Source organism: Schistocerca piceifrons, chromosome 1 (assembly GCF_021461385.2).
Source record: "Schistocerca piceifrons isolate TAMUIC-IGC-003096 chromosome 1, iqSchPice1.1, whole genome shotgun sequence".
In the NCBI taxonomy this organism is placed as follows: Eukaryota; Metazoa; Arthropoda; class Insecta; order Orthoptera; family Acrididae; genus Schistocerca; species Schistocerca piceifrons.
Genome location: NC_060138.1, coordinates 68,564,160 through 68,583,666, shown reverse-complemented (window position 1 = coordinate 68,583,666; position 19,507 = coordinate 68,564,160). Strand labels below are relative to the sequence as shown.

Here is a 19,507-nt window from a genome sequence, read left to right as displayed (position 1 = left end):
CAATTCTGAGAAGAGAAGGATATGACCCGAAACTACTCCTGTCATTTCTGATGGAGGAAGGCAAGGTGACAGTGGAAGGATCTTGAAAGCTCCACAACATAACAGCCCAAGATGTTGGAGATAGCAATATGGTCTGTGATGACATTGTCTGCTACTGTCAGGCTGGAAACTGGGAAATGGGTCTTGGTTCTAGAGGGCCATCGGAGGTTGTCCCACACAACGGAAGAGGGGGTGGAACTCTTAAAAGAGCAAAATTCAGCTAGATTTTTTGCTGTCCTGAAGAACACAACAACACTGTGCATGCAACTATTTATAATGAATGCAGTTTGCCATCGTAGGATGACAGTTAAAAACACAGAGAGCAAGTCTCTGTGAATTGTGACGCAGCACAGCTCAGTCCCCCAATGGTTCGGGACACGGCTTGATAAAGAGGAAGTGCGAAGAATGGAATGTTTTGTGTGGGAAGGGTAACATTTGTAAGGTATCATACCTGGTTATCGCAACTGGGGAAATGTAGTTCACCAAAGGTCACCAGGAAGGAGTAATGCCTCCAGTCAACTTCAGTACACAGCCATTTGGGTGTGCACGTAGGTGGGGTAGGGGTCAGCAAACGGATAGCACACGAGAAATGGTTGCTCAAGTATGTGTTAGAGAGAACAGATCACTCGAGACGATGGGCAAGTTGGGCAGTGCAGAAAGATAGGTCCAAATGGAAATAGGTGTGTGTGGAGACTGTGTTAAGGCAGAAGAGATTAAGCCAATTGTGAAGGTCGGCCAAGAGGGCACCTCTCAGACATGTTCGTGGAGAACCCTAAAGGGGATGGTGCACATTAATGTCACTGAGCAGCAAAAAGGGTGAGGTAGCTACCCCATAAGCTGGAGGAACTCTGCCCTGGTGACATCAAATGATGGAAGGGGTGCAAACGGTACAAAGGGAGAAGTTTAAGTGAGGAAGGAAAAGGCAAATTGCAACAGCTTGAAGGCGGGTAGTCAAGGAGATGGGTTGACTATAAATGTCATCCTGTATGAGCAACACGATTCCTCCACAAGATGAAATGCCGTCCTCTGGAGGTAGGTCAAAATGGGTTGGAAAGAAATGTGAGAGCTCAAAGCAGTCGTGAAGATGACATTTTGCTTCCTGGACACAGAGAACTAGCAGACGCTGGGATTGTAAGAGCAGCGGTAAATCATCCTTGTTTGATCAAAGGCCACGAACGTACCATTGAAGGAGAGCCATAACGAGGAAAGGGGAAGAGGGAAAAAATGAAGGGGTGTCACCTCGGCAGCTGCCGAGTGCCAGCCTTCAAAGATTCACTGCTACAGGATCCTGCTCTATGAGATCTACAGAAGCGTCGGCTCTCTCCCTCTGTTGATCTGCAGAACCCAGGGCAGAAAAATGGTTGCAGTGTGCACCAGTGACACTGAGATCGACAGCCCAAGGATATCGCATGGCGACACTGTCAACGAGGATCTCCGAGTTGGCGAAGGAGAAGACCATTTAACATTGTTTGACTTCCTGGAGCCCTTCTGGTTGGCAGAGGAAGACTCAGATGTTCATTGGCTGGAGAGAGGTAGGAAGTCTTTGCAGGAGTACTTCTGTCCTTCCTGCCCTGCTGGTTGTGTAGCAGGTGATTTCACCCTGGGAGGCTAATGTACGGTGGCTTTTTGCACAGCTGGACAAATGGACAGCGATGCTACCATGACACTGGGCAATTTCACAACCTCAGTGCTGAATCTTAGGTCAAATGTCCGCATGGCCATGTCCTTCATCGAGTGAGATGTAGCAAGAACAGTTCTGTAAGTGCCAGACAGTAGAACGTAGGGTTTGCGACTAGCCAGTAACTTGCAAGCGAATGGATAAGGCACTTTTCCCTTTACCCGAATCTCTTGGACAGCCCACTCATCGAGATACATGGAAAAATCATGAGAGGAGGTGGCATGGTCGCCAATGCTGTTGATACAGTGGGAGAAGGAGGTGGACAATCGCCCTCGTGGGTATCTCTACCACGTGTTACACATTTGGCCGGGTGTCGACAAGACATTCAAGTGTGGATGAAACTGTAACACTGGCAGCAGCGCATCGGGTTTGGAATGTACAGTCAGAATGTAATAGCTTCATAGGCTGCTTTGATCTCGGATCAATACACCACTCTATCAAAGGTGAGAAAAAGAGTGCCTGTGGGCACTAAGGATGCATTTACGTTTTTCATCACACACTGGATGCCAATGACATCCTGATCAGAGAGGTACGTTTGGATTTCTGCCTCGGTCAGAACATCGAGCAGCCTACTGTAAATAACAGCACAGGAAGAATTAAAGACTTCTATGGGCCTCGACACAAACAGGATAGCTATGGAAAAGCGAAGCGGCAAACAGTTGTTATGCTTGAGAATCAAAAGTAGTCTCCAAAAGCAAAGTGCAAATGAGAGCAAGATCTCACAGGACTGGCAATTGGATCAACACCTTTCTGAATTAGAAACGTATTTATCATTGCAAAGGATTGACCATCTTTGGTATGTGAAACCGCAAGGAACTGTGGTGCCGCTGGAAGGGTCTCTGTATCGGGAAATTCATTCCGTTTACATTTGCTATACTTGGGTTACAAAGATGATGACTGGCTCATTGTGAGAAAATCCCGCACTATTGCCAGGGTCTCCAATGGCATGCTTCTTCCAACTGGGGATCCCCCTCAGAGGGGGGCTCACCCACCTTAGGTGATTGTTCACACCTCAGGTCACACCTTCCAAACACCTAACATAGGAAGCAACTGGCAATTTGGGAAGGTAGCAGCTCAGGCAGTCACCCCTACCTGGGCCTGGCCTGTATCAGGCGGTACATGTGTACCCTACCAGTCAACCAGGGGCTGGGAATTACACGTTACCAAGCCACCTGTTACACATCAGATGCATGGGCCGCACTTCAGGAGTGCACAGGGAGAAAAAAAAAAGGGAGCCACAAACACCAAAGTGAAGGAAGGATATGAGAAGGTGAATACAGAAAGGAAAAAAAGAATGAAAAGAAAGTGGTGAGACTGTTCTTATGTCAGCTATAGAAATTGCAGAACATTCCCAAAAATGCCTCAGACATGATCCCCAAGGGAGGGGAAAAAGAATAGCATGAGGATGGTAGCCAAGCACGAACCTGCAAAAGAGTTGCGCGCACCCCCGGGGCGGGGGGGGGGGGGGGGGGGGGGGGGGGGGGGGTTCGGCTCCTTGATGGTGGCTTCTCTTATATCAAGTTGTGTGTAATTCTGATGAAGTGTTCTCCTCCATCATTGAAAAGTAACCAAACTATGTCAAGCACCACTCTGGGTCCTGTTGCACCATAGTGTATGTTGGACATCCTCATGAGGGAGCTAAAAAAACATAAAATCTACTGAAGGTGCCCTAGAGGCCCAGAAATTTCATTCTGGGAACAGTCTTCCAGGCTGTGGCTCTGCAATATCTGTTCTTCCAGGTGTGCTAGTCCCACAAGTAAGGCAGGAGCACTTTTATAAAGTTTGGAACGCAGGAGACGAGGTACTGGTAGAAGTAAAGTTTTGAGAACCAATTGTGAATCATGCTCAGGTAGATCAGTTGGTAGAGAACTTGCGTGTGAGAGGCAAAGGTCCCAGATTTGAGTCTTGGTCTGCCACACACATTTAATCTGGTAGGAATTTTCTTTTTGATGTCATTTTACTGATATTTTCAGGTCATTAAAATCTGGGTTCTCCCATTATGGGTCCTTTTTCATACTTGTAAACTTAAATGAATTGTCACTAGGGGCAACTGCAGGTGCGACTGATTTGTATCACAGGCTACGTCATCAAAGATTGTTGATTGAATTCTTCATTCCCTTCTGTGTCACTTTAAGGCTGAGTGATCAATATTGTAAATTTCTTCACCTCCTAGTATTTATTAGTTGTGTTTAAACTGTGACTGATTCTTGACAACAAACTTCCGAGAGAAATAAATGCATCTGAGGCTGCTTTCAGTACGCCCAACTAAAGAACTGCCTACAAGAGGTTCCAGAGTGTACACCACACATTATTATTATAGCATGCTTCTGTGTAATAAATAATTTTTTCCCTAAGCGACAGATCATGCCAGAATATGACACCAGAAGTCAAGGGAAGTCAAGGGAGGCGCAGGGCGTCAACTTTCATCTCCAAAATGTTATATTATCTGTAACACAAAAGCTGCAGAGTTTAATCATTTAAGAAGATATGTAGCATTTGACTTCCAGTTCATGTTCTTATCAATATAAGCACTTAAGAATTTAGAATATTCTGTTTAATTTCCCGATTTATCCTCATGCATTATTTCTAATGGTGTGATCAGGCCCTGAGTAGTACTGAACTGCAAATATTATTATAATTGCATAAGCTTCTGTGTCCCAAGTGTATTAACATAAAAGATTTCCAGGTATTGTACAGTGTCATATTGTAAGTAACTATCACAAATGTTTGGCCTCCTCCTCGGTCTACTGGTCCCATAGCCAGTAGACCCAGAAGCTGCAATGTTGGAGATAGTGATTTAAAATATAACATGATACAGTTTACAGAAGCCTTGTTAACTGTGTGCATTGTGTTTTAATAAATTCAGTGACAATCCACTTGCCGAGACCTGTTATTAATTTTCCGGAAAATAATATTTACATATTCATGTGTTGAAGTTACTCCATTAGGATTGATTATAATACTCCCATTGTCAGGAAAGAGAACTATTTTTTGTTTCTTGGATGTGACAGATGATCATTTTCATATAACAGGAACAAGAGCACACCCAACACTGATACCTGTGGTATACTGTAGTGACCACTCCCCATTCTGAGGATGCTATTTGATTGTGTACACTCCACAAGTTTCTTAATGCTACACTCTGCATCCTTTTAGTTAGACAGTTACCCGCAAGGCCTCTGATGATACAATATTTGAACTTATCTGGTAGGAAATGCTTTTGACAAGTCACCATGCACCCTCTTGGAGATGTAGTCAGGAATGCAAAACAGCATCGGCTATAATTAATATGATACTCACGTTCAGAAAAAGAAACTTATCAATTTATTTGCTCATTGGGATTACATAGCAAGGATTCCCAGGGGGACGAGAATGTAGCTCCAGTAGCCCCAGACCCATCCTGGAGGAGAAGGGAAATGCAAAAGTAAAGAAGCTCAGCCAGTTAGTGACTGCTCTAGGTGGCAGCTTCGAACAAAGGAGAAATTTTTTTGACTGTGCCTCTGAGAGCCTTCAGTTTCACAAGTCAGGTGATCCTGCAGCATGGTTTGATTGGCAAGACAGTTTTGCTGGTGACAATTTGGCCTATTCAGAAGTGAAACGGTCGACTATTGTTGTATCTGCAGAAAGGTGATGGATGAAAAAGTAGCTTATCTGTAAATTTTAAATAAAAATTTTGCACATTTGGGAGCTGGGGCACCCTGTATATGCAGAAAATACCAGTTGTCAATTTTTTATTCAAGTTTTGCATAACTTTAATTGTATTGCTCTGTCCCATGAACTAGCCCTGCCAATCTTCTGAGCTACTTCCAGGAAGTGATTACTAAATATGATGGACACCTGACTGCTATCATTTATTATTTTTCAATTTTCTTTAATAATGAAGGCCTCACATTTCTCAACTGATTTCCTGGTTTTTCTTTCAACTATTGCAGATACACATTTAATTTCATTATATGAATTATTCATTTCCAACATTTAGAGAGATTTTTTATCACTTTCCTTAAAACAGTTAAGTATTTCTTGTAATATGTAATTAGCCTTACTTCTCTCTTTGCTCTAACTATTTGAAACACTTTCCTTTTCCTCACACATTTTGATATCTTTTGTAATAAATGGCTGTTTTGATGACTTGTTACTCACTACTTGTTTTCTTCAGGAAGCAACTGTTAAAAATAGATAAAGCCCCATCTATAAATACATACAATTTAGAATTGATTTCCATCATACACAACCCCATAGTCAGTCTCCTGTAATGCTGCTTAGAACCTTTATTGTCTACACATTAATTACTCTGTTTTCCACAATATCACTTCATGTAATTAGGTGTTTTTTTACTGTGGGTAGTTGTGCATCAGAGAGGCCATTCACTTAAGAACTGTACTGCTTTCCTGTGTAATGCTGGTGGGAAAATTAACAACAGATCACTTGTAAGTGGTAACTACTGTTTCCAAATTGTTCCAGAAATGAATTACTTCCACAACCTTAGTTAAGTGCACACTCCATTTGCAGAAAATACAGACCTTTGATGTTGAATTAATGAGCAGCTGTTCCTCTTTTTGTGATGTTATAAGAGGAACCCTGCAAATGGGTTCAGTGTCTCGCTCCTTCTTCATTAGAGCTTGCTCACAGGATTCCGCCAGCTCGGCAATGCAATAATACTTGGCCTCAGCCAGCAGCTCTGCCATCTGCTTACTGCTCTCCGGAAGTGGAACAGTTCCGTCGCGCAGGAAGTTCAATATTGTTCCAAAATGCTTTCCGCAGCGGTCTATCAATATCCAACCTGGAGTAGATATTTCAATATTAAAATCATAGCATGCACAATGATGGAAAGAAACTGAGTATTGCAATATGAAATACAAATTTTATCAATAAATGGCAATGTTTTAAACAGACAGGAAAATAAGTAATGTAGCCATATTTGTCACACAAATGTACAAAGACTATTCAATAGAAAGGAAGGGAAAGAGATGACGAGCTGTGGACAGAGCAAGTATACAGAAACTGTGAAACTTCCTGGCAGATTAAAACTGTGTGCCGGACGGAGACTCGAACTCAGGACCTTCGCCTTTTGCGGGCAAGTGCTCTACCAACTGAGTCTCGGTCCAGCACACAGTTTTAATCTGCCAGGAAGTTTCATATCAGTGTACGCTCCGCTGCAGACTGGAAATTTCATTCTGGAAACATCCCTTAGGCTGTGGCTAAGCCATGTCTCCACAATATCCTTTCTTTCAGGAGTGCTAGTTCTGCAAGGTTCACAGGAGAGCTTCTGTAAAGTTTGGAAGGTAGGAGATGAGGTACTGGCACAAGTAAAGCTGTGAGGACGGGGTGTGAGTCGTGCTTGGGTAGCTCAGTTGGTAGAGCACTCGCCCGCAAAAGGCAAAGGTCTGGAGTTCAAGTCTTGGTCTGGCACACAGTTTTAATCTGCCAGGAAGTTTCATATCAGCACACACTCCGCTGCAGAGTGAAAATCTCATTGTATACAAAAACTGTGCTAGACAGGCTGGAGAGAAGATCATTACAGACGGAGTACAAGGAGGAAGAAGGAAATTGGCCACCCCCTTTCAAAAAAACTGTTCTTGCATGTGTGTTAAAATATTTAGAGAAATCACAAGAAACTTAAATCTGGATGGTTGGACGTGGATTTGAACTGTTGTCCTCCTGAGTGCAACAGGTGTGCCATATAACTCAGTACAGCAGGGTTGGAGCAGCAATAATTAAAGAAGTGACGTGGGATTTCTATATCAGATGAATTAATTGACACTACACACACTGGGCAGAGAAAGCGTCTTTCAGAACGGTGAAGTTGGCGGAAGAGGCACATTTCTCTTTGGGTACAAAAAGAGTACAACAAGCGACTGTACCCCAGAGGGGCGGCTACAGACAGCGTCTGACTCATAGTGAGCAGCTGATTTTAGGCTGGTCATCCTACCGCCTATGTGGAAAGTAACAGGAAACTACCACATTACATTCCCAAGCAGTACATGGTATGTCTCTCCATGTGAAAGATCCGAAATTAAAGCTTCCCCTCATTCGGATTTCTGGGAGGGGAACACATTGAGAGTAGACATATTTGATGAGAGTAGACATATTTGAAAGGAAGAAAGGGACAGTGAAGGAAGGAAAAATAAGGATTGGAACATGGAATGTGCTACTGCAAGCAGGAAAGCTAGAGAATGCAAAACAGGAGATGAAAAGGAACAGATTAGATGTCCTCAGTTTGTGTGAAATGAGATGAGGAGATACAAAGTGGAGATTATAAGCTCTTTTACTCAGGGGAAATCAAGAGTGGTGAAAATGGAGTAGGAATATTGATAGCGCAAAAGCTGAAAAATAAGGTAATGAAGATACAATATATTGATGGAAGAGTGATGATGATATGACTGAGGGGCAGTTCAAAAGATTTGGTGTTAATACAGGTATATATGCCAACCAGACAGCGTAGAGATGAGGAAGTGGAAGAATATTATGAGAAAATACAAGAACTCATCGAGAAAGAAAATAGAAATGCCTGCATTATCATCATGGGGGATTGGAATGCAGTGGGGGGTGAAGGAAGAGATGAAGATACAGTAGGAAAATTTGGATTAGGAATAAGAAATGAGAGAAGTGAATGACTAATTAGTTTCTGTAAAGAAAATTCATTAGCAGTGAGTAATACATTATTTGAACACCACAAAAGGAGACGTTGCACATGGATATCAAATTTGAATAGGGAAAGATATCAGTTAGACTACATCCTGATACAAAAAAGGTTTAGGAACTGTTTGAAGAATGCCAAAGCTTATCTAGGAGCAGATATAAATTCAGACCACAACCTAGTAATGGGAGAAATACAAGTGAAGTTGAAAAAAGTCTTGACTGAAGTTGAAAAAAGTCTTGAGTGAAGTTGAAAAAAGTCTTGAGAGGTAAAGCAAAAGAAAGACTAAACATATACAGACTCAAAGAGGTAGGAAAGGCAACAGATTTGGAAAACAGATTTATGGAAAAATCAGAAAGAGGTAGTGTTGATGAAAGCGTTAATGACAAATGGATAAAAATAAGGGAAGGGCTCATGGACTCTGCCACAGAAGTACTAGGAATTAGAGTATCCCAAAGTACCAGGAAAGAATGGATAAGAGAAAACATGTTGAAAAAGATGGAAGGGCAGAGAAAGTGGAAAAATGTAGAAACTGAAGAAGGCAAAAAGAGGTACAGGAAACAATAATGAATTAAGAAGAGAAACAAGAAGCAAGTGAAAAATGGATGAAACAGAAATGCGATTAAATAGAGAAAATGGAGAAAGGGAAAGTAAGAAATGATGTATAGATTGGCTAGTGAGATAGTTTTTGAACATAAAAGAAAGAGGAATAACATGTGAATAGAAAGAGCGGATGGCACTCTAGCAGAAGAACCACAGGAGGTTTTAAACAGATGGCAAGAATACACTGAATGTCTGTATAAGGGGGAAGGAATACAAAGTGAAATTAAGGTTGAAGAGGAGCAATATGTGCTGGAAGATGGAAAGGGATTCACCATCTTGGAAGCAGAATTAGAAGTAGAAAAGGCACTGAAGGAGATGATGAATAGGAAGGCATGTGGAATTGATGATTTGCAAGCAGAACTGTTAAAGAGTCTGGGAAACAAGGCAAGAAAAGGAAAGAAATAGTCTACCTCTGTAATGAGATATACGGCAAAGGGGAATGGCCTGAGGACTTCCTTGCAACAGTTATGATACCAATAGAGAAAAAGAGAAACACTAAAAAATGTGAAGAGCATAGGACCATCAGTCTAATTTCTCATGCAGCTAAAATCTTGCTGAGAGTGTTGAACAGAAGGCTATATGGCAAGCTGGATAGATGGATTGCAGAGGAGCAGTTCAGATTTAGAAGAGGAAAAACAACAAGAGACACTATTTGCAGATTGGAAAGAGAGGCAACTGATACAGAATCTATATTTACACCAGAAAGTAAGGATAAGGATTGGAAATGAAATGTCAGAAGGAAGCAGCATTGGATGAGGTGTTAGACAAGGTTGCTGCCTTTTCCCAATGTTGTTTAACACATACTTTTAAGAGATTATTGCAAAAGGCTTATATGGAAAAAGAGAAACATGTATTGGTCGAAAGAGAACAGAATGTATGACATGGTTTTAGTGGCAGAAAGTGAGCAGACAGTGATTAACATGCTGAAAGATCTGAATAACACTTGTGTGGAATATGGGATGCAAATAAACACAGCAAAAACAAAGAGTATGGTAATCAGTACAAGATGCAGACTGTCCAATATTAAAATAGCACAATCTACCATTAGCCAAGTAAGTGCATTTAAATATCTTGGAAGCACAATAACTGAAGACTTGAGATGTCACCAGGAGGTGAAAACTCGAATTGCCATAGCGAAGGAGGCATTCAACAGAAAGAGGAGACTCTTAGGTGGCAAATTAGATAAAGGTCTATGGAAAAGGCTTGGCAAATGTTTTGCTGGTGTGTCGCACAATATGTGCAGAAACAAGGACACTGAGACAAGAGGACGAAAAAAGGTTAGAAGCATTTGAGATGTGGATGTGGAGGAGAATGGAGAGAATAAGCAGGATGGAAAGAGTGAGCAATGAAAGAGTATTGGAAAGTATTGGTGAGAGAAGATGTCTGCTGAAGGTTGTAAGAGAAAGGAAAAAGAACTGGTTCGGACATTTATTGAGAAGCGAGTGCTTGCTAACAGATGCTTTGGAAGGATTGGTTTGTGGGAGAAGACAGAGGAAGAAGGAGATACACGATGACAGATGACATAAACGGAAGATGAAATTATGCAGACCTGAAGAGGATGGCAGAAGACTAGACAGCCTGGAGAAACTACCATGTGAAAACCTGCCCTTTGCCAGAACACTGATGATGACACATACTGTTGAACATCTGTAATCCCAATGAAGCCAACTGAGGTTTGACAGTACCCAAAACTGTTTTTCATGTCATATTAAGTTACGATTGCTGTAAGCCATCATCACAAAGTAACTAAGCCATTTAAGTGTGCCCCTATTTGGGTTTACAACTTCCGACTAAAGAACAGAAACCAAAACTTGTGCAGTTTACTGAAAGACTTAGCAATGATTGTGGTTGAAGATGATGCATACTTGAGCCATGCAGTAACCTGTGATGAAACTTTGGTACACTACTATGCATCTGGACCAAAATAAACCAGTTGTGTGTGGCAAAGAAAGTATGAGGAAGCCCCAGTGTTGGCAGACAAGGTGCTTGCAACTGGTTTTTTTTTCTGACTAGCATAGCTCTTTGTATATTCATTTTTTATACAATTACCACACCATATTGGTGTAACTTTCTGAGTAAGGTTAGGTTTGCTTATCACAGCAAACAATGTGACCAAATAATACAACAAGTCGTTATCATTCATGACACCTGCACCTATACTGCAGCTCTCACTCATCAGAACTTAGAAGAAACAAGACTTGGAAGAAACAATAACCGTTCTTACAGCCGATACTTTTCATCTTTTGATTTTCTAGGATCACTCAAGGAGGCACTTGATGATGACACAGGTCTGGAAGACTTCATGGGCAATTGGTTAGTGATACAGCTACAGTCTTTTTACAATGATGGCATTAAAAAGATGTCGATATTTTGGGGTAAATGAATTTTTAAATTAGTTCAAATTCAAATTTGTGTGAAATCTTATGGGACTTAACTGCTAAGGTCATCAGTCCCTAAGCTTACACACTACTTAACCTAAATTATCCTAAGGCCAAACACACACACCCATGCCCGAGGGGGGACTCAAACCTCCGCCGGGACCAGCCGCACAGTCCATGACTGCAGCGCCCTTGACCGCTCGGCTAATCTCACGCGGCTCTTAATTAGTTGATTATGTTTAGAAATTATGTACACTTGATCATGCTGTAACAACAAAATAAAAAATTTAAAAACAAATGTTTTGTTCATATTTGATGTACCCTCATAGTACTGCATCAACAGCTAAATATTTCAATGTTTTTACTAAGGTAATAACACTGTCCTTTCTTTTTATACTTTCCTTGAGATGTATACAAACTAGGTGTAATTGCAGGGAATATGAACTCTTTCTTCATTGATAAATTATTATCCTTGGTTTTGTATATGATCATCAATACATTCCTCATGGATGCGTGTCAATAAATAGTTACAATACCTTCATTTCTCTTGGCTAAGGGAAACTTACACAGTGAATATTCCACTGTATTTCTCCAAATTCCAGTATCACATCACACCTTCAATGTAGGCCCAGAAAGAAAGAGAGAGAGAGAGAGAGAGAGAGAGAGAGAGAGAGAGAGAGAGAGAGGGGGGTGCTTCAGACATACCAAAATTGACACTAGCTTAACAGAATGTACACTTTTATAACTGGTATAGTTCCCAAGTGCAGCACTTCTTTTTATGTGATTTCACAAATAATTTGTTATACAATAGTACCTGCCAAATCGCTTCTTACTATTATCCTCAGATATTTAAAGGATGTGACATTTAATAGATATAGTCATCTTTTTATTGGATGCTATAATGATCTCTTTCTTTGTTATGGGAATTATCCTGTGATTATTTACTTTTAATGAGAAGTGTCACATATTAGACCAAGGGAAAATAATTATGCATTGCCTAAGATGATCATCCAAAAGTTATATTTTCCTTTGGACAACAGCATTGTCAGTTGCTGGCCCAATTTGATAAATTATTTATGTATACTGACAACATACATGGTCCTATTATGCTAGCCTGGGGCACACACAATTCTGTAGAACAACTGCTATCCAGTATGACAATGAGTTCTATTAGTAAAATATTCTTCACTTCTGACTGCATATCTGGGAAAATATTTCATATAATCACAGGTTGTGAAGTAATTAATAATGCTGTACAATGTTCATTCATACTGAAAAGCTAGGATGACAGGATCTGTTCATATGCACATACTATTTGCAAGAGAAAATGAGTGAAGCTGCATTTTGAATGAGTGATTTTCTCTGAACCTGTGTGGATTCATAGAGAAAAGCTTATTTTTCTTCAGCAATATTATAATACACTTAAATTATGATCTAGGTTCCAGCAGCAGTTGACTGTAATTAGCACACCACATTGTAATTTATAACAGCATACTAGATCTGCAATGTCTGTTATGCCATCACAATTAGCAGGAACAAAGTAGTATCCACTGAAGACAAGACAAAATATTTTTTGGCTAGATATTTTGCACGTCCAAAGGGCCATGCGTATCAACAGCACAAATATGTAAGACAGTTTAGAAGATACCAATAAGAAGAGCAGGGCACAGCAACAGATGTAAAACAATATTTCTCTAAGTCACCTCTTTCTGGAACTATCATCAGGCAAGTCACTCACATTTTTAATGCAGAGGTTTTTTCAAATTTCACACAACTTGTGATTTAAGACTGCATCATCAAATTCAGTTGACTATGACAATACTATAGGAAGGTGAAACAATAGTCACACTTTTTAGTAGTTCATAAAAGTGGTGGTTGCAGGGGGCACGTAAAGAGGTTATTCCCCCACCTTTACTACATACTGCCTCTACTGTCAAGTTCTTGTCCTGACACTTAGTTGGCATTAATCTGAAGTCTGTGGGCAAATAGCATATTTACTTCAGTATGCATCTGTCAACATTTTCAATATAACAATATTGTAAAAAAGAGTAGCCTTAGTCCCAATGTTGAAAATAAGCAAGCTGTGCTAGTATAAACCATGCAGATCAAGCATGGTGTTACCAAATAAGTGACATCTGTGAGACATGTGTAAGGTAACTTGTTTCTTTATAGTTTCTAGATGGCACCTGCATTAGAATTAACCCTAGTAAGACAGTATGGTTACTATTGTTGGATGAGGGAAAAGTATTGTATTGATAGTAACTGATGTTACTCTTTCAGCTGTGACTTTAGCTGTTCTGTAGTCTAGTTCTGTTTCTGGATATTAACCCTAGTCTCTACCTCTACATCCATACTCTAAAAACCACCGTGAGGTACGTGGCAGAGGGCATGTCCGATTGTACCTGTTATTAGGGTTTCTTCCTGTTCCATTAACATATGGAGTGCAGGAAGAAAGACTGTTTGAATATCTCTGGAATGCAGTAATTATTCCAATCTTATCCTCAAGATTCCTGTGTGAGTGATATGTAGGAGGTTGTAGTATATCCCTAGAGAAATCATTTAAAGTCGGTTCTTGAGAATCTTCATTAGTAAGCTTTCTTGGGATACTTTAAGTCTATCTTCAAGAGTCTCCCAGTTCAGTTTCTTCAGTATCTCTGTGACACTCTCCCACAAATTAAACAAACCTGTGATCATTCATGCTGCTCTTCTCTGCATACGTCCAATATCCCGTTAGTCCTACAGCATATGGGTCTCTCTTTGTGGACAGACTGTGGATTTGATGCACATCATTACCTTGTCAGCTTCTAAATGAGTGCACTGCATAAACAGTCTCCCTGTTCAAATGTGGAGTCTACATTACATCCAAATACACATGCTGGCAACTGCACTGCATTGTTTAATGGCAAGACAGGTATTGCACATTCATTTAATTCTTATGGGAATTGATTGTGCAATAACAGTATGCGTTGTGGCACATCAATGTCACCAACTGACATGTAGCTAGTCCTTATAACATGGAACGCATGGAACATTATGCAGGGATATTGGACCACCTTTCTGCATACCTTAAGTCTTCAGTATCTCTCTGGTTGTCACACAAATGTTTAATTTTATAAATGTCAACATTTTTCATTAAGTCTGCAGATAATGGTAATAATTATCTGTAATCTGATGTCCTGTACAAGGAATGCGAAGATTCTACTTAATCACAGTATATCCCACTAAAGATAGTCACACTATTTCACAAACAGTCTGTGATATTTTAATTAACTTTCCAAAATGGCAGTACACAATGGAAAATTATTCTGTTGTAAAGAAAGCACTCAAAACTTTATCTGCAGAAATATTTAAGTAACTACATTTTTAAAAGGGAATTTATCCGTTACATGAACCATGGACCTTGCCGTTGGTGGGGAGGCTTGCATGCCTCAACGATGCAGATAGCCGTACTGTAGGTGCAACCACAACGGAGGGGTATCTGTTGAGAGGCCAGACAAACATGTGGTTCCTGAAGAGGGGCAGCAGCCTTTTCAGTAGTTGCAGGGGCAACAGTCTGGATGATTGTCTGATCTGGCCTTGTAACACTAACCAAAATGGCCTTGCTGTTGTGGTACTGCGAACAGCTGAAAGCCAGACACCACACTTGCTAGGTGGTAGCTTTAAATCGGCCGCGGTCCATTAGTACATGTCGGACCCGCGTGTCGCCACTGTCAGTGATCGCAGACCGAGCACCACCACACGGCAGGTCTCGAGAGACTTACTAGCACTCGCCCCAGTTGTACGGACGACTTAGCTAGCGATGCAACACTGACGAAGCCTCGTTTATTTGCAGAGAAGATAGTTAGAATAGCCTTCAGCTAAGTCAATGGCTACGACCTAGCAAGGCGCCATAGCAATTGATAGTTATCGTATGAAGCATGTTTCATCAAGAACGATGCATACAAATGATGGATTAAAGTTAAGTATTCCAGAAGCTACGTACTTTTCTTTATAGCATTCATCACGTATCCTGTTTCAGACCTCACGCCATCTGGCGTGAGCTTATAGCGTGCATTTCGGCCTTCTCTAGCAATATAACAGAAACTACAGCCGCAATTCTTCCCGAGAGCATGCAGCTTTACTGTATGGTTAAATGATGATGGCGTCCTCTTGGGTAAAATATTCCGGAGGTAAAATAGTCCCCCATTCGGATCACCGGGCGGGGACTACTCAGGAGGACGTCGTTATCAGGAGAAGGAAAACTGGCATTCTATGGATCGGAGCATGGAATGTCAGATCCCTTAATCGGGCAGGTAGGTTAGAAAATTTAAAAAGGGAAATGGATAGGTTAAAGTTAGATATAGTGGGAATTAGTGAAGTTCGGTGGCAGGAGGAACAAGACTTCTGGTCAGGTGAATACAGGGTTATAAATACAAAATAAAATAGGGGTAATGCAGGAGTAGGTTTAATAATGAATAAAAAAAATAGGAGTGCGGGTAAGCCACTACAAACAGCATAGTGAACGTATTACAAGGGCCAAGATAGACACTAAGCCCATGCCTACTACAGTAGTACAAGTTTATATGCCAACTAGCTCTGCAGATGATGAAGAAATTTAAGAAATGTATGATGAGATAAAAGAAATTATTCAGGTAGTGAAGGGAGACGAAAATTTAATAGTCGTGGGTGACTGGAATTCGACAATAGGAAAAGGGAGAGAAGGAAACATATTAGGTGAATATGGATTGGGGCTAAGAAATGAAAGAGGAAGCCGTCTGGTAGAATTTTGCACAGAGCGTAACTTAATCATAGCTAACACTTGGTTCAAGAATCATAAAAGAAGATTGTATACATGGAAGAATCCTGGAAATACTAAAAGGTATCAGATAGATTATATAACGGTAAGACAGAGATTTAGGAACCAGGTTTTAAATTGTAGGACATTTCCAGGGGCAGATGTGGATTCTGACCACAATCTATTGGTTATGAACTGTAGATTAAAACTGAAGAAATTGCAAAAAGGTGGGAATTTAAGGAGATGGGACCTGGATAAACTGACTAAACCAGAGTTGTACAGAGTTTCAGGGAGAGCATAAGGGAACAATTGACAGGAATAGGGGAAAGAAATACAGTAGAAGACGAATGGGTAGCTCTGAGGGATGAAGCAGTGAAGGCAGCAGAGGATCAAGTAGGTAAAAAGACGAGGGCTAGTAGAAATCCTTGGGTAACAGAAGAAATATTGAATTTAATTGATGAAAGGGGAAAATATAAAAATGCAGTAAATGAAGCAGGCAAAAAGGAATACAAATGTCTCAAAAATGAGATCGACAGGAAGTGCAAACCGGCTAAGCAGGCATGGCTACAGGACAAATGTAAGGATGTAGAGGCTTACCTCACTAGGGGTAAGATAGATACAGCCTACAGGAAAATAAAAGATACCTTTGGAGAAAAGAGAGCCACTTGTACGAATATCAAGAGCTCAGATGAAAACCCAGTTCTAAGCAAAGAGGGGAAAGCAGAAAGGTGGAAGGAGTACATAGTGGGTCTATACAAGGGCGACGTACTTGAGGACAATATTACGGAAATGGAAGAGGATGTAGATGAAGATGAAATAGGAGATACGATACTGCGTGAAGAGTTTGACAGAGCAATGAAAGACCTGAGTCGAAACAAGGCCCCAGGAGTAGACAACATTCCATTAGAACTACTGACGGCCTTGGGAGAGCCAGTCCTGACAAAACTCTACCATCTGGTGAGCAAGATGTACGAGACAGGCGAAATACCCTCAGACTTCAAGAAGAATATAATAATTCCAATCCCAAAGAAAGCACGTGTTGACAGATGTGAAAATTACTGAACTATCAGTTTAATAAGTCACAGCTGCAAAATACAAACGTGAATTCTTTACAGACGAATGGAAAAACTGGTAGAAGCCGACCTCAGGGAAGATCAGTTTGGATTCCGTAGAATGTTGGAACACGTGAGGCAATACTGACCTTACGACTTATCTTAGAAGGAAGATTAAGGAAAGGCAAACCTACGTTTCTAGCATTTGTGGACTTAGAGAAAGTTTTTGACAATGTTGACTGGAATACTCTCTTTCAAATTCTAAAGGTGGCAGGGGTAAAATACAGGAAGCGAAAGGCTATTTACAATTTGTACACAAACCAGATGGCAGTTATAAGAGTCGAGGGACATGAAACGGAAGCAATGGTTGGAAAGGGAGTAAGACAGGGTTGTAGCCTATCCCCAATGTTATTGAATCTGTATACTGAGCAAGCAGTGAAGGAAACAAAAGAAAAATTCGGATTAGGTATTAAAATCCATGGAGAAGAAATAAAAACTGAGGTTTGCCGACGACATTGTAATTGTGTCAGAGACAGCAAAGGACTTGGAAGAGCAGTTGAACGGAATGGATAGTGTCTTGGAAGGAGGATATAAGATGAACATCAACAAAAGGAAAATGAGGATAATGGAATGTAGTTGAATTAAGTTGGGTGATGCTGAGGGAATTAGATTAGGAAACGAGACACAAAGTAGTAAATGAGTTTTGCTATTTGGGGAGCAAAATAACTGATGATGATCGAAGTAGAGAGGATATAAAATGTAGACTGGCAATGGCAAGGAAAGCATTCATGAAGAAGAGAAACTTGTTAACATCAAGTATAGATTTAAGTGTCAGGAAGTTGTTTCTGAAAGTATTTGTATGGAGTGTAGCCATGTATGGAAATGAAACGTGGATGATAAATAGTTTGGATAAGAAGAGAATAGAAGCTTTTGAAATGTGGTGCTACAGAAGAATGCTGAAGATTACATGGGTAGATCATATAACTAATGAGGAGGTACTGAATAGGATTGGGGAGAAGAGAAGTTTGTAGCACAACTTGACTAGAAGGGTCTGGTTAGTAGGACATGTTTCTGAGGCATCAAGGGATCACCAATTTAGTATTGGAGGGTAAAAATCGCAGAGGGAGACCAAGAGATGAATACACTAAACAGATTCAGAAGGATGTAGATTGCAGTAGGTACTGGGAGATGAAGAAGCTTGCACAGGATAGAGTAGCATGGAGAGCTGCATCAAACCAGTCTCCGGACTGAAGACAACAACAACAACAACAACATCTTTGAATCCAACTACGGACATGTTATTCCATGCAAGAAAATGAGGCAGTGCCAGAGTAGTGTTTTTTGTGATACAACAATTTTATACCCAATAAAAATATACAGCTGTAGTACTAATAATTTTAGTGAAGCAGAAGAGAAGCTACCATGGGAGAGACTGATGATCAGTTTAGAAGTCATAGAAAACTGTGTCTTATAGGGAGACATTCCAAAAGCAAGGCCAGCCAGGAAAATGTGTGTAGACCTGCATATAAAGAGAATGTATTTCACTTAACGGAAGAATACTCAGTATAGTTTCTCAACTCTTAGTTACATGTTCCAAGCTGTTCCGTCCAAAAGCCCTTTTGCCTGCCACTTTATTTACACTACTACAAATTCCATCTGGAAATAAACTCTCAGTTTATCACACCTGTGGTATTCAATGTCACCTAAAACCAATATTGTACAAAAGCATTAATTATCAGTTACATAGTACCACTGCAAAAGGAAAGTATAAGGCATTCAATAAGAAATGCAACACAAAATCAAACAATGAAAAATCAAGGATGGAATGTAACAGTATTAATGAAAGGATGGTTGCTATTCACCACATAGCACAGATAACTTTTGGCCAACAAGGCCTTTGACACACACACACACACACACACACACACACACACACACACAGAGAGAGAGAGAGAGAGAGAGAGAGAGAGAGAGAGAGAGAGTATCTCTGGCAGCTGATGCCAGACTGCAAGCAACAGTGCATGATGGGAGAGGCAACCAGGTGGGGTAAGGAAGAAGGGGAGGCAGGATGGGGGAGGGATAGCAGGGTAGGAGTGGGTGGCAGTAAAGTTCTGCTTATGGAGGCAAGCAGGGTCAAGGTGGAGAGAGGGTGGGGCAGATAGATAGTCAGGAGGTTAGACAAAGGACGGGGAGAGGGAGGTAGCAGAAAAGGAGAGAAGTCAAAAGATAGTGTGTTGGTGGAATAGATGGCTGTGTAGCACTAGAATCAACATCAAGTATAGATTTAAGTGTCAGGAAGTCGTTTCTGAAAGTATTTGTATGGAGTGTAGCCATGTATGGAAGTGA

At 40.8% G+C, this 19,507-nt stretch overlaps 1 protein-coding gene across 1 annotated transcript in view; it reads right to left on the bottom strand.

Annotated features, from left to right (window-relative positions):
• Nucleotides 1–19,507, bottom strand: part of LOC124798561 (BTB/POZ domain-containing adapter for CUL3-mediated RhoA degradation protein 3) — a 104,370-nt gene that overhangs the window by 76,283 nt on the left and 8,580 nt on the right. The window contains exon 2 of the mRNA XM_047262022.1: nucleotides 6,238–6,497. Coding sequence (XP_047117978.1) covers nucleotides 6,238–6,497 — 260 coding nt within the window. The remainder of the gene's footprint in view (nucleotides 1–6,237; nucleotides 6,498–19,507) is intronic.